This window comes from Nicotiana sylvestris, chromosome 11 (genome assembly GCF_000393655.2).
Source record: "Nicotiana sylvestris chromosome 11, ASM39365v2, whole genome shotgun sequence".
Lineage (NCBI taxonomy): Eukaryota > Viridiplantae > Streptophyta > Magnoliopsida > Solanales > Solanaceae > Nicotiana > Nicotiana sylvestris.
Genome location: NC_091067.1, coordinates 150,877,067 through 150,891,915, shown reverse-complemented (window position 1 = coordinate 150,891,915; position 14,849 = coordinate 150,877,067). Strand labels below are relative to the sequence as shown.

The window sequence follows — 14,849 nt, the reverse complement described above, 5'->3', positions numbered from 1 at the left end:
TTTAATCGCTAATGTTTTGCACTAACGATGTGTTTTATGCCTTGTAGGAGTGATTCCGAGCTATATAGATGTTATGGAATGAATTCAAGTGATTTGGAGCTTTGAAGTCTGAGTAAAAGCTCAAGGAATTAAGTCGAGATCGTGTCAGGGGTCAACTTTGATAGTTAAGAATAAACGAATTCTCGAGAGGGTATATTGCACACTATCTAGTAAAATACACATAACGTTTTGCTCAGAACTCCATTTTGGCTCCACAATATATGGTTGGAAACCTAACTCAAAGGTCTACAATTAGCATGTTTTACGTTTTTCCAAATTCTAAACGGAACAGGGCAAAACGCGCGAGATTTGAGCCAATACGAACAAAACCGGGAAAAAGGTCCAGTTGGGCGGCACAGGCAATGCCTGGCGCCACCTGTGGCGCCAAAAATAGTATGCACAAATAATGGGGCACCGTGGAGGGCGCCTGGCGCCGGTTTGGGCGCTGGTGACGTGAAATGTGTCCTATTTTGCCCGGGACAAGTTTATTTCGGCCCTAGACCTACCCAACTGATATAAAAGCAAGACTAAACCTATTTTTTAGGGAGGAGATGCCACTTTGGAGTAGAGATACACATGGGATCGTGAGGAAGCAATGAATTCTCAGTTTTCTTCATCTTTTTCTAGTATTTCCAATTTATTCAACACTTATGCAATTGTTTGATTACATCATGAGTGGCTAAACACCCATTGTTCTGGGGTTGTGATTTAGCCATGAATATTGTTGTTTGATATTAGCTTGACCTTGATTATAATTCACTCATATATGGTTGTTTCTTCAATTCTGTGTTGAATTGCTTAATTGTCTGGCCAACAGTTAGGTTCTATTTACTATCTATGTTATGCTTGGGAAAGCCATGTTTATATTAGAGAAGAATTGAAGAGAGTTTGATCTTAACCCTTAGGGGGAGCGGATTTGTGGTTAGGATAGGAATATACCTAGTCACCTTGCTTAATTAAATATCGTGATCTTAATGCGTTCTTAATAGATTGATTTCATAGGAATATAGGCGTTAATCTATTGAGAATAGGTGAGTAGTATTTCGGGAGAAGGCTATGAGAGCATTTATCGATTAATTAGCAACCATAAGTGAATTATATGAAAGGGAGATATAATTAGAACACAATACAAATGATGAATCGGTCACAACTCTGGAATATTTGTCTCTACTGAATACACAACAATCAACTCGTTACTTGATAACTTAGTTATTACTTAGAATTGTAGTATAATATAATCATATTATTGGACTTTGATTTTAGCTGGATTGAATAACAATTTTAGTTATTTAGTAAGTAGTTTACACAAGTGTCTGTGGGTTCGACACTCAACTTATCATTATAGTACTTGTCGACCACGTGTACTTGCTTGTGCATTTGGGAGCAACAAGTTTTTGGCGCCATTGCCGGGGGCTTGAATATAAACTACTTTCTAGTTTTTGCTTTAATTGTTTATTTCGTCTAGTCTAACGTTACTTGATTGTTGCTCTAATCTCAGAAACTTTGATTGAATGCGTAGGGTCAGAAGCCAGGACAGACTCAACGGCTTTGACCCCGAACCTGAGAAAACATTTCACTGGAGGTTGAGGGAAGCAAGGGATACAAATAATATTCAAACACTCATTCAATTTCCTGTGAACATGGCAGAAGAGCAACATATGGCTATTCAGGAAGTAGCAATGCCCAGTATTCCTAATGTTACCTCCAGCATAGTGAAGCCTAGAATCACTAGGCACTTTGAGCTGAAACAGAGCATGATCCAACTGTTTCATGCAAACGGGCAATTATGGGTCTTCCACACGAGGATCCACAGTAGCATATTCTGAACTTCTTGGAGATTAGTGATACTTATATCACTAACGGGATCACTCCAGATTATGTGAGGCTCACACTTTTTCCATTCTCTCTGTTGGGGAAGGCTAAGCTATGGCTAAAGGTAGAACCAGCTAATTCAATTACAACATGGAATGATTTGGCAAGAAAATTTCTGGCAAGGTTCTTCCCTTCAGGCAAAACTGCAAAGATCATAAGTGAGATAGTTGCCTTCAAACAGAAAGCGGGAGAATATTTATACTCAGCTTGGGAAAGGTTCAAAGAGCTACTCAGAGACTGTCCTCATCATAATTAGACGAATGAAGTGTTAGCTCACACGTTCATAGAAGGGCTACATTCTGAAACAAAGATCGTGGTAGATGCTGCAGCTGGGGGTCAAGTGTTGGAGAAAAGCTTTGACGAGATATATGCATTATTGAACAAATTCTCCGAGAGAAATTCAGATTGGCAAGGAGAGATGGGCAGACACACAGAGTAAAAGTCTACAGGGGGTCTTGAGTTAGTTGTCGTCTCAGCATTATCAGCACAGATTTCTACACTGACCAATCAAGTCAACCAGATGAACTTGAGTATCAACAAGCAACAGGTACAACAGGTTCAAGCTTTTGTGAAGTATGTGGAGAGGGTCACATGAGCAATCTATGCCCAGCAAATCCAGAGTCTGTATATTTTGTGGGTAATGCAAATCGAGGCCAAACAAATCAGTATGGGGACACTTACAAAACTTTGCTCTTTGGGAGGTGAAACAGCGGTTGAAGCGGACATTTCGAAATGTTGGAGGAACCACCCAAACTTCTCTTGGGGTGGAAACCAAGGTCCTCAGAATCAATATAGGCCTCAGGCACCTCAACAGCAATATATACCACCTCAGGTTGAACAACAAGTGAGTCCTACAAGTCACCTTGAAAACATGTTGAAAAAAGTGATGGCTGAACAGCAAGCCCTCTCTCAGAAAGTGATGGTTGAACAGCAAGCCCTCACCACAACAGTGAGAAATTTGGAGCGTCAAATGGGACAGCTTGCTAGTGCTCAAAACACTAGACCGGCTGGAGCTCTTCCAAGTGATACTGAGCGCAATCCTAAAGCTCAAGTCAATGCGGTTACCTTGAGAAATGGAAGAGCACTAGAAGAAGTTCCAAAGAAAAAGAAGAATACAGATCATCCTGAAGGAGAATTAGCTCCCAAGCCAGTTGAGAGGAATAAGAAAGATAATAAAGGACCCAAGCCAGTAATTGAGACTAGGCCACCACCTCCGTTTCCACAAAGACTGCAGAAGCAAAAAGATGATGCTAAGTACAAGAAATTCCTAGATATTTTGAGCCAAGTGAAGGTGAATCTGCCTTTGGTGGAAATTTTACAGGAAGTTCCTAAGTATGCAAGGTATCTCAGAGATATTGTGGCAAACAAACGAAGACATGCAGAGTTTGAAACAGTTGCACTTACTGAAGAGTGCAGTGCCAGAGTTCAGAGTAAACTTTCTCCTAAGTTGAAGAATCCTGGGAGTTTCACAATTCCTTTATCTCTTGGAAAACAAGAAGTTGGTAGAGCCTTGTGTGATTTAGGGGCCAATATAAATTTGATGCCATCCTCTTTGTTCAAGCAACTCGGATTGGGGGCGCTTAGACCTACTACAGTCACTTTACAGCTAGCAGATAGGTCACTAGTCATGCCCGAATGAATTATTGAGGATGTGTTAGTTCGAGTGGGAAAGTTTATTCTTCCTGCTGATTTTATTGTTCTTTATTACGATGCAGATAAGGAAGTGCCCATTATTTTGGGGCGACCATTCTTAGCTACTGGTGGAGCAATTATTGATGTGAGAGCAGGGAAGTTAAAAATGAGAGTTGGCGATGAGGAGGTCACTTTTAATGTGTACAAGGTACTTAAGCTTCCTAAGCATTATGAGGACTTGTGCATGATTACTGTAGTAGAATTGAAGGGGATAAACAGAGTCCTTATATGAATTATAGTGATCTAGATGGGACAACTGAGTTAAAGGAGGTGGTATTTCCAGCTGAGCGTGTTAAGGTGATTGAGAAAATAACCAGAGATGAAAGAGGAGACCTTCCGAGAGCGTGCAAAAAGGCTAGACTTCATGGGAGAAAGAAGAAGAGAAAGCGCCCAGCCTGAGCAGAATAGCAGAGTTGTGCCACGACTATAAATAAGGTACTTGTTGGGAGGCAACCCAACCTGTATATCTTTTATCTATTGATTAATTTTCTTTAGTGTCAAGTTTTGTGTTGTTTTTATTTTACAGAGTAGGGGGAGTCTGAGTACTCAAAGTTGAAGTTGAGGAGCATGTTTGATCTTAAGTGTGGGGTCGTCTCAGCCCTTAATATTGAGGATCATGTCCGAGCTATGTCTGAGAGGGTCTCAGGGAGTATTTCTCACCCTTGTTTTAATATTTCTCTATGATCATGCATCGAGGACTATGCATAATGTAAGTGTGGGGTGGGGAAACTACTTTCTGGAGTATAATTGTTTTTCTTTTATAACTCGTAGTAGACATAGTCTAGGTTACAAATAAATAAATAAATAAAAAGTTGAAAAAGCTCGGATTTTTCCGACGATGGATCTTTTGGACAATTTTCTTGAGGGATTAAAGTCCGATTTAAAAACACCAAAAAGATTTTTTATTTTTTATTTTTTATTTTTTATTTTGAATTTTGAATAGCTAGGTAGTATTCCTTGGTTTTTCTTTGGGCACTGGTTCTTTTCCAAGGATGCAGCTCGAATCCGGCACTTTAATTTCTTTTTAGGAGTAGTTTAGGAAGGAACTGAGTCATTCTGAGATACTCATTGACATGGTTGATGTTGGCACATTAGGCTATGACATACATTCTATTTTCCAGTGTATTTGATTTGAATTGTGAAGCCTAAGTAAAGTAAATAGCCTATTTTGTGACGCCTTTTCTCAGTTGTCTGACTTGTATGCTTCATAGTGCAATGTTGCTTAAATTTCTCATTTAATTGTGCTTGCTTGACTTGAGAGTTGAACAGAACCGTCTTGATTGAGTCATATGTATGTATGAGGATTTGTGATTTTCTATGCTATCATGTGTAGTCTAGAACTTGCCCCGTGTGTTAATTGAAGCAAAATTGTAAGTTGTGTTAATCTAGGAGATGACGTAGGCATTTTCTTGCTTGATCATGGATGTGCTTGTCACATAATAATAGAATTTTCCATTGCTAGCCTCTTTGAGCCTATAGACCTTTCTTTTGGCACCCACATTACAAGTCATACCCCTATTTTGTTCTTAATTTGATATTGATTGAACCTTTACCTTCTAAGGTACTTAGTCGCTAAAAGAAGTAAGGTGAGATATTGGGGAGTAGTTTTCGAGTGGAAACATGGAAGGGCTCGTTGGTGCACTAAAGTTGAAATTAAAAGTCACTAGCCGATGAACTTTAATGTATGGAGTGTGTGAAGAAAAAAAAGAGAGAGAAAGGAAAAGAAAAATTGCAAGAAAAGAGAAAAAAAATATGATAGTTCAAATAATGTAGAAAAATATACACCTCCAATTCTTATTGATTTGTGCTAGTGACAAAATAGAGAAGTGCTTAAGTGAAAAGAGGGTTATGTTGTATATGGCAAGTGATTTGGTTGAGAAGAATATGTGCTTGAAGTGTAAATGTAGTGTATTAAAGTACTTAGGAGGGTGAGTCACTATTTTTAAATATATCCTACCCGTCCCTTAGCCTACATTACAACCTAAAAGTCCTAATTGATCCTAGATTTGGCTAGCTTAAATTAGTGGAGATATACACTACGGGCAAGCTTATGGAACGACCACGGGATGCATATGAATTCTTTGTGAGAGTGAGCGAATTTTGTTCAATTATGTGTTGTCCTTAAATTATGTTCAAAAGCATATTTGAATGTGTGGACCAATTTATATTCACTCTCGGTTTGTTGGTGAGGGCACATGATCTCATGAATGATTGGTAATGATGTAACTTTCTTGTTGGGTAAGTGCATAAATTGAGGGTACTTAGTGGTTGCAAGTCGGCTTGTGAGGTTGGGTGGTGACAATTAGGTTATTGGAAATTATTGAATTAAAATATTATACTTGGCCTTGCTTAAACGGGAAGAATGTGAATTTTTGTGTGTTCATGCTTGTGTGCCGGTATTGATCATAGTCAAGGGTATAGTGTGTGGTTAAAAGTTAAAGTGATCCTCTATAATTGATACTTGTACGTAGTTGGGGGGGGTTATTAGATAGTCCAATTGCTCGAGGACGAGCAATGTTTAAGTGTGGGGTGTTGATGATAGGCTATAATTACGTATTTTAGTCTATTATTACACTCTAATTTACTACACTTTAGTTGAGTTTGCGCTTTAATCACTAATGTTTTGCACTAACGATGTGTTTTATGCCTTATAGGAGTGATTCCGAGCTATATAGATGTTATGGAATAAATTCAAGTGATTTGGAGCTTTGAAGTCTGAGTAAAAGCCCAAGGAATTAAGTCGGGATCGTGTCAGGGGTCAACTTTGATAGTTAAGAATAAACGAAGACTCGAGAGGGCACATTGCGCACTGTCTAGTAAAATACAAACCTTTTTCTCAGAACTCCATTTTGGCTCCACAATATATGATTGGAAACCTAACTCAAAGGGTTACAACTTTCATGTTTTACGTTTTTCCAAATTCTAAACGGAACAGGAAAAAATGCGCGAGATTTGAGCCAACACGAACGAAACCGGGAAAAAGGGCCAGTAGGGCGCCACAGGCAGTGCCTGGCGCCACCTGTGGTGCCAAAAATAGTATGCACAAATAATGGGGTGCCGTGGAGGGCGCCTGGCACCGGGCTGGGCGCTGGTGACGTGAAATGTGTCCTATTTTGCCCGGGACAAGTTTATTTCGGCCCTAGACCTACCCAACTGATATAAAAGCAAGACTAAACCTATTTTTGAGAGAGGAGACGCCACTTTGGAGTAGAGATACACATGGGATCGTGAGGAAGCGAAGAATTCTCAGTTTTTTTCATCTTTTTCTAGTATTTCCAATTGATTCAACACTTATGCAATTGTTTGATTACATTATGAGTGGCTAAACACCCATTGTTCTAGGGTTGTGATTTAGCCATGAATATTATTGTTTGATATTAGCTTGACCTTGGTTATAATTCACTCATATATGGTTGTTTCTTCAATTCTGTGTTGAATTGCTTAATTGTCTGGCCAGCAGTTAGGTTCTATTTACTATCTATGCTATGCTTGGGAAAGCCATGTTTAGATTAGAGAAGAATTGAAGAGAGCTTGATCTTAACCCTTAGGGGGAGCGGATTTGTGGTTAGGATAGGAATATACCTAGTCACCATGCTTAATTAAATATTGTGATCTTAATGCGTTCTTAATAGATTGATTTCATAGGAATATAGGCGTTAATCTATTGAGAATAGGTGAGTAGTCCTCGGGAGAAGGCTATGAGAGCATTTATCGATTAATTAGAAACCACGAGTGAATTATATGAAATGGAGAGATAATTAGAACACAATACGAATGGTAAATCGATCACAACCCTGGAATATTTGTCTCTACTGAATACACAACAATCAACTCGTTACTTGATAACTTAGTTATTATTTAGAATTGTAGTATAATATAATCATATTATTGGACTTTGATTTTAGCTGGATTGAATAACAATTTTAGTAATTTAGTGAGTAGTTTACACAAGTCTTTGTGGGTTTGACACTCAACTTATCATTATATTACTTGTCGACCACGTATATTTGCGTGTGCATTTGGGAGCAATAGTTATCAAAGCTCTCAATGACTCTTGAACCAGGGATTATTAAGAAGATAAATGCTACACACTCCACAAACAAATCCTATGATACACCTGTTTGGTCGCTGAACACCAATGGTCTCTTTACGAGCAAATCATGCCACTCCCTCTTAGGCAGTCAAATGGAATGCAACAAGGATTTTACGTGGATTTGGGAAGCTAAGTGCCCAAACAAGTTAAAATTTCTATTATGGAAATGCTACCATAATAGACTTCCAACCAGAAGCTTCTTAGACCATATTGGTATAAACATTGATCCTATATGTTCTACTTGTAAAACTGATAAGGAAACTATTAAACATGTCTTGTTGGAATGCATGGCAGTTAGACAATTGTGGTCACACTTAGGAATTAATCCCAAAAATTGGAATGGTGTCAATAGTTGGCTAACTTATATTCGATACCATAACTCTACTTTTAAAAACCCAATTATCACATAGCACGATCTATTTCCCTTTGTCATATGGACAATTTAGATTAACAAAAACAACAATTTATACAATAACTATGCGTACTTAGCTAGCCTTAAAAGTGCTATTAATTTAACAATATAGTTTAAGCTTTTAACTGAAAAACAAAATACAACGTCAGTAAAAATTTCAATAAACGTTACGTGGAGTAAACCCCCTAGAGGACTCATTAAGCTTAATATTGATGGTTCCTTCAATGAAGACCAATCGCTTTGTGGATTTGGTGGAGTATTCAGAGACAGCAATGGCCAATGGATAGTTGGCTTCCATGGAAACATCCCAAGAACAACACCGCTTCAGGCAGAATTAATGGCCTTGAAAATTGGTTTGCAGACTGCCATTAGACAAGGATTCACTTAATTAGAAGTAGAAACAGATTCAACCGATGTCATTAACTGTTTGGATAATGGAATGATAATGCTAAATGACATTATTCATGAGTGCAGGTTGTTAATGAGGCAGGTGAAGATTCAGGGAATACAACACATTTTCAGGGAGGCGAATAAGCCGGCACACATGCTGGCTAAAAAAGCGCTGAGTGGCAACAACAACAGGGATTTCAATGTTATCTACTACGCTCCTGATTTTGTAACCAATGTCTTGAAATCAGACTTTGAAGGCAAGACTTATGTAGTTAGGCTCGTTAACAAAGATGTTTGCTCTAGACTAGCAGCTCTTGGTAACAAAAATGTCCTTAGAGACATATTTTTGATTTGTAATAGCCAAGTAGGTAATGCCCCTCCGGGCAATATGAACAATATTGTCTCTACTAATATGTGATATATATATATATAATATGATCCCTATTAGTCAAAAAAAAGTTATCTTATATATACATAATATTATATTTATTTATTATTTATTAGACGAGAATCCGGTTGACTATCAATATAGATTAGCTTGTGTTACAAATTAATCCTCATTCTTGGAAGGTCGTTCAATTTTATTTTATTTATATTCATGTCGTGTAGGATCTGTTTAAAGGTAAAGCGCTCTCTATTATTTTTTTTTTTAAAATTTAGGACTCAAATTCGAAAACCTTAATTAAGGATAGAGGAATATCATTCATTTCGCCATACCACTTGGTGGTTGAAAGATCGATTAATTTTTTTACCTTTTCGAACTTCAGTTATCAAGATATCCTTAGGGTATTAGTATACCTATAATTTTTGCAATAACTTAGTTTTTTTCTTCACTTCAGCTTTGAGATGATTTTAGCCGCCATCGGGGACCAGCTCAATGAGCACATTTGGGCGGCGCTTTCTCAATCAACTATATGACTTATTTAGAACGACGGTGAACCAAGACATGAAGAAGTGCAATGTAAAAGAACGCCTTCTTTCTGAAGGCCTCGGGCAGTGGAAGATGAACAATCGCTAAGTAATAGCCTGAACTAAGAGGAAGTGAAATAATACTTGGTCAATTTTCCGGTATTCATTGAAGACTTCGCACGTACCCCTACGTACAATTTAGGTAATTTATAAGGACTAAGCGTACTTAAGAAAGAGAAAACTTTAGGAAAGAATAGCTAAGGGGAATCCTTCGTTTTAGGAAAGAGATGATAAATTTAGTCATGAAAAAAATCCGTTTGTTTTATACGCTGAGTTGACCCATTTTCGAACCGGCCCAGACCGGTAATAACCCAGACCGGTAGTTAGGGAGCCGGGTGGGCTAGGTTAGGGGGTTGATCCGTATTAAAAAAAATTCAGTTAACCAGACCGGTCAAATTCGCTCAATAAAAACACTGTTAAATCGATTAACCGGACCGTCCCGGACCGATTCAAAGGCTATTTTCTGGGGGGGAATTTTTAAGTCATATGAATGTTGCCCAATGGGCTGATTGCAAGAATAGCCCTTTTTGGGCCCCTTTTTTTAAAAAATAACACTTTTAGTAATTACTAATTTTGCCCTTTGAAAAACTATAAATACACCTCCCCCCCCTCTTCTTTATTTCTTCACTCATCTGTCATTTCTCAAACTCAAATTCTTAATTCAAGTTAAATCATGCCCCGTACTTCTAGAGTGCGCTCATATGTTTCGGAACACTTGATGTGGTAGAAGAAAATAAAGAAGTTCACAAAGTAAAGTGCAAGAACTGTGGTCGAGTCTTAAATCTTCGTCTAAAGTGGGTGGGCACAGGCTGTTTAAGGACGCATATGAAGAGTTGTCTTGAGCGTCCTTCAGAAATTTGTATTTAAGTTGATTTGAGATAATTTGTGTTATTTTAAAATTATTAGACGTATTTATACTTAATATTTTAGTTTGTTAGATTAATTTGAAGTATTATTATGCAATGAAAATTCGAAATGAAACTATGAAAGCCTTTGAAGCTTGATCTTTATAGTTATATATCAAGTTATTATAACACTCTAGTGTCCAGTATAAGATTTATACTATAAGTTAATATAAAATTATAATAGTTATACAAAATACAAAAAAAATTACATAAACCCGGCCCGGCCCCTTAGACCTATAACCGTTCCGGTTCAATTTTTACCAAGATAGGCCTGATATGAAAAATCGGTAATTGGCCCGATTTTGTAACCGGCCGGTCACCTTTATTCTCGATCGGGCCCGGCCCACCCATTAGACACCTTTAGTTTGTTTTAAGGCTCTCATAAGGCCTTAGGGCGAATTCCTCTCACATTGGAAACTGCTCTCAATTATCCTATATTATTCGTGCACCTACCTACCACAATCCGATTTCAAGTCCTTTATTTTAAAATAGAGGAGTAGTTTAACTTTTCTCTCTTCGGGACTTAGAGAACTTACTTACTACTAACTAATTGAAGGAAAAAAAGATAAATAGAACGAGATTTTTTTTTATGTGGTCAAAAATCACCCGTCGATGATGAATCAGTATGCATTTAGGATAGCACTTCACGAGAGTGAGATCCAAGTGGTTGTTAGTATTTCTTTTTTGTAAGTTATGTTTACTTTAAATCCAACTATATTTTTTCCTTATTTTAATATCCTTTATATTAATATTTGTCATATATCTTTATTCCAGCTCCACCTCTATTTTTTTTCTTTTAGAAAAAGGAACGAGAAAGATGAAGATCCCAAGTGGCAAGTGTAGTTGTTCATTCAATGAAATCAAATAAAAAATGACAACATTCCTTTGGAGATAGTTGCCAGATATGTATGAATTTGAGCCATTCAAAATACTATATAACAATTTTCTATTGGAAAAATTGGTAAAAATGAGAAAAATAAATTGACATAATTGCTTTTACAATAACGTTATTAGTTGATCAAGCTATTATCTCATCTGTCTTACACTCTCTATACTTGACATCAGCTTTATTGGATCCAGCCTCATGAATGATGTCACAACATTCACATCTATCAATCTGGAGGAAAAAAAAAGAATATAAATAAGAGAATAAATAATTAAATAAAAGAATAGTGGTTAGAATAGAGATTTGTTTGTAATTAATGGTTTAATTTAGATGGCTATAAATTTACTACTAATAATCTAATATTTCTTTATGAATAACGTCGACATTCATCGATGAAATCCACGCAAAATTTTTGTCCATTTTTGTACAAGAATAAGTTAAATAGCCGTCTGCTTGAAATCAACTTGTTATTATTTATTTTAAAAACATAGAAAGAAATGTGCATATCATTGCTTTCTATTTCCTTGTTTATATATGACAATAGTTATGTAACTTTGCAGATTTTTAATTATTCTCTTTATTTATGTTACCTGAATTTTCAAGTCATAGCAAAATGAACAGATCTTCTTATTAAATTCACATTAATTTGGATTATTTGCACCATATGGCCATTTTTTATGACTCTTTAAATCTTGTCCCTCGTTAGTCCAGTGGGCTAAATTTCAGCTTTAAAATAGAGGAATTTTCGGAAATGACTATAGTTAAGTGGCTATTAACTTGATAGCTACAATATCCATATTTACTGGCCGTAGCTACAATTTTGTTGCTACTTGACTGTATCTGATGTATTCACGCGACTGTATTTATAAATACAGTGAGGTAATTCGCCTAATAAATAAGGACTACAGCATATGATTTATTTTGTTTTTGGAAGACAATTTTAGCACACTGGACTAACATGAGACAAATTTATGCATTGGCCTCAAAAAATGGTCATTTGTGCAAATGGCCACATTGATTTCCATGAATAATTCATCATTAGTTCAGTCGGCTAAATTTTGGCTTTAAAAATACTATTGAGAATTTATGAGGGAAAAAAAAGTAGTGAGAGATATAGAAAGTGAAAGACTTACCTCAATGCGTTTAATTGCTGGTGAAAAAACATGAATTTCCGAAACATACTCTGCAGATAAATTTCCAGCATATAAACAAGCTCCAATCCCTCGAGGCCGTGCTCTAATATATGTTGTAAGAATTTCATTTCTTGGAGTTTTCTCAATAGATTTGAAGAAAAATATATGAGGAGCTTCACAAGGATCCAAAGAAGGATTTCTTACATCAAACATATAATGTGGTGGATTAGGACTTTTTTGCCATGTTTTAAATGTTTCAATAGGTCTTTGTATCCAACTTCTAGGCATAATTTTTTCATAAATATGAGCTGAGTATCCCCAAGAAATTGAAAATGTCCAATTACTTGATCTTTTGTGGCATATGGTTTGTTGTAACATTCTTGATTGATCATAATTTGCTGCATTTAAGAGGTGGAAAATTGATTGGGAACGATCCATTGAGGGAAAAATTGGATCAACCATGTCAAAATGGTGAAGGGACATTAATAAAGATTTTGGATGAGATGATAGAAATCCTGATATATTACCACGCAGATCAATCTGCAAGTTATAAATTTCCAAGTATATATATATTAGTAGTAATAAAGAAGAAAGAAAACAAATGTACATGTATATATGCAGATAATTAATTTTTTTTTTTAAATAATGTGTAAATATAAATAGACTGACACTATTTGAAAAATAATGTAAAGTAAACATTAATTTGGGATTGGAAGTAAAGCTTAAGAATTTCATTAAACACATACCCACATTGATGTACAATATGAATTATATGACTAGGGGTGGAGCTAGAACACAAGTTATAGGTTCGGCCAAAACTAGTAGCTTTAATTCAAATCCTATATTTTTTTAAGAAATCTATTGAATATGTATAAATTATTAATATAAAATCCGATAACTTAAACGGACTAGAATTCCAAACTCATAAACTTTAAATTCTAGCTCCTCCTCTAAACGTAACAATATGCATGTCAGCAATGCTTGTAAAAAAAATATGTTTACGCCACTGTTAAAAGGCTTTATATTACCATAAGGATATAGTCGTAATGTTCCTTCATGGCTGGCATGTTTAATATGGAGGTGAATGTGAGGATTTTCAAGAATATTAGACAAAATCTTTTATTCCTATCTATTGATGAGACAACTATATTTATTGTTGAATTTTTGTTCGAAGTTCAAGAGAAAGGAGAGAAACCGCTGAGTAAATTTCTTTGTTTTTTTTTGGAAGAAATTAACATACCTGATGAATACCTTGAAGAGGAGAAAGATTGACACCAATATCAGCAATGCAAGTCATAGTAGTTTTATCAGCAGCATTCAAATAATTATATCTCTTAAGACAATTAATCATATCTTTTGCTAATGCTTTAGCCAAAGGATAACTCAATATAAATCCAGCACCACCAAAACCTTGATTAAATGAGTACCAATAATTCGACAATATAAACTCCGAATGCCCACCAAAATAATAATACTCCGTATGATCATATTGTGCGAGAATATCAACCATATTATCCACGAAAAACACTGAATCGTCGTCCCCCATAACTAGCCATCTTAAACCTTCATGTTCTTCTCTAAACACCTCCATAATCCCATGAACTAATCTTAAAACTGTTGGATCAACATGTTTGGTTTCCGCAACAAGTTTTACAACATTATCTGATATTTTATAAGGTGGTGAATTTATTGACCAAGGTAAAAGATCATCTTTAGGAGGAAAATCTAGTAAAAGATGACCTCTTGTAATATTTGGTCTCCACCAAGATTCAATATAGGATTTTCTATTATGCCATGCTTTTTCTGACCCTAAAATTCCAAAAACAAGGTGGCTAATATTTGTGGCAATATTGGTTTGTGCAACATTTGATTGAGAATTAAATGGTGCCCATTTTGATCTAAAGGAAGAGAAAAGTTGAGAAGATTGACAATTAGAGTCACTAAAAAAGATAATAAAGGTTATGTAAAGGATTAAACCACAAATAAGAATTGTTTTGGAAATGCTAATCACTTTAGATTTGTCAAATGAAGACATGTTTGAGAGACCGTAGAGAGAAGAAGAAGAAGAAGAAAAAGAGAGTGAGAAAATTGTGAAGTAATGCTCATTTGGTTCTTGGTATGAGTTATGTGCAAGGAGTATTTATGTGAAAGTTTTAAATAAACAAAATTTAAGTTATATTTACTGGCTGTGTAAATATTTCTATGCATCGAGTATAATTTTACCATTAAGAAGGGAGTCTTGGAGTAACGGTAAAGTTGTTTAAGTGTGACCTATAGGTCGCGAGTTTGAGTCGTAGAATCAGTCATTGATGCTTGTATCAAGGTCGCATGCCTACATCACACCTCCTTGGGGTGCGGCTCTTCTACGGACCCTACGTAAACGCAGGATATTTCGTGCATCGGCCTAGCAAGTACAATTTAACTTTTTGTAAAAGGTTCTTGCATTACTTTTCGAGTT

The 14,849-nt window shown here is 36.1% G+C and overlaps 1 protein-coding gene and 1 non-coding gene across 2 annotated transcripts; both read right to left on the bottom strand.

Annotated features, from left to right (window-relative positions):
* Window positions 1-2,059: 2,059 nt before the first annotated feature.
* LOC138882428 (small nucleolar RNA R71) lies at window positions 2,060-2,166 on the bottom strand. The gene has a single exon (XR_011404032.1). It is a non-coding gene; the product is annotated as a small nucleolar RNA R71 (small nucleolar RNA).
* Window positions 2,167-11,390: 9,224 nt separating this feature from the next.
* Window positions 11,391-14,426, bottom strand: LOC104235295 (uncharacterized). Its single transcript, XM_009789022.2, has 3 exons — window positions 13,632-14,426; window positions 12,392-12,931; window positions 11,391-11,489 (listed from the first exon to the last, which is right to left on the bottom strand). Exons 1-3 carry the CDS (start codon window positions 14,424-14,426, stop codon window positions 11,391-11,393), a joined length of 1,434 nt encoding a protein of 477 aa, XP_009787324.1.
* Between the last annotated feature and the right edge of the window lie 423 nt (window positions 14,427-14,849).

What these genes read in the sequence shown, in the direction of transcription:
- LOC104235295 (XM_009789022.2), bottom strand. Translation starts at nt 14,426, where the DNA reads ATGTCTTCATTTGACAAATCTAAAGTGATTAGCATTTCCAAAACAATT. An exon ending in CTCTTCAAGGTATTCATCAG is followed by an intron (nt 12,932 to 13,631) that starts GTATGTTAATTT and finishes TATAACTTGCAG; the next exon opens with ATTGATCTGCGTGGTAATAT. An exon ending in CAGCAATTAAACGCATTGAG is followed by an intron (nt 11,490 to 12,391) that starts GTAAGTCTTTCA and finishes TTTTTCCTCCAG; the next exon opens with ATTGATAGATGTGAATGTTG.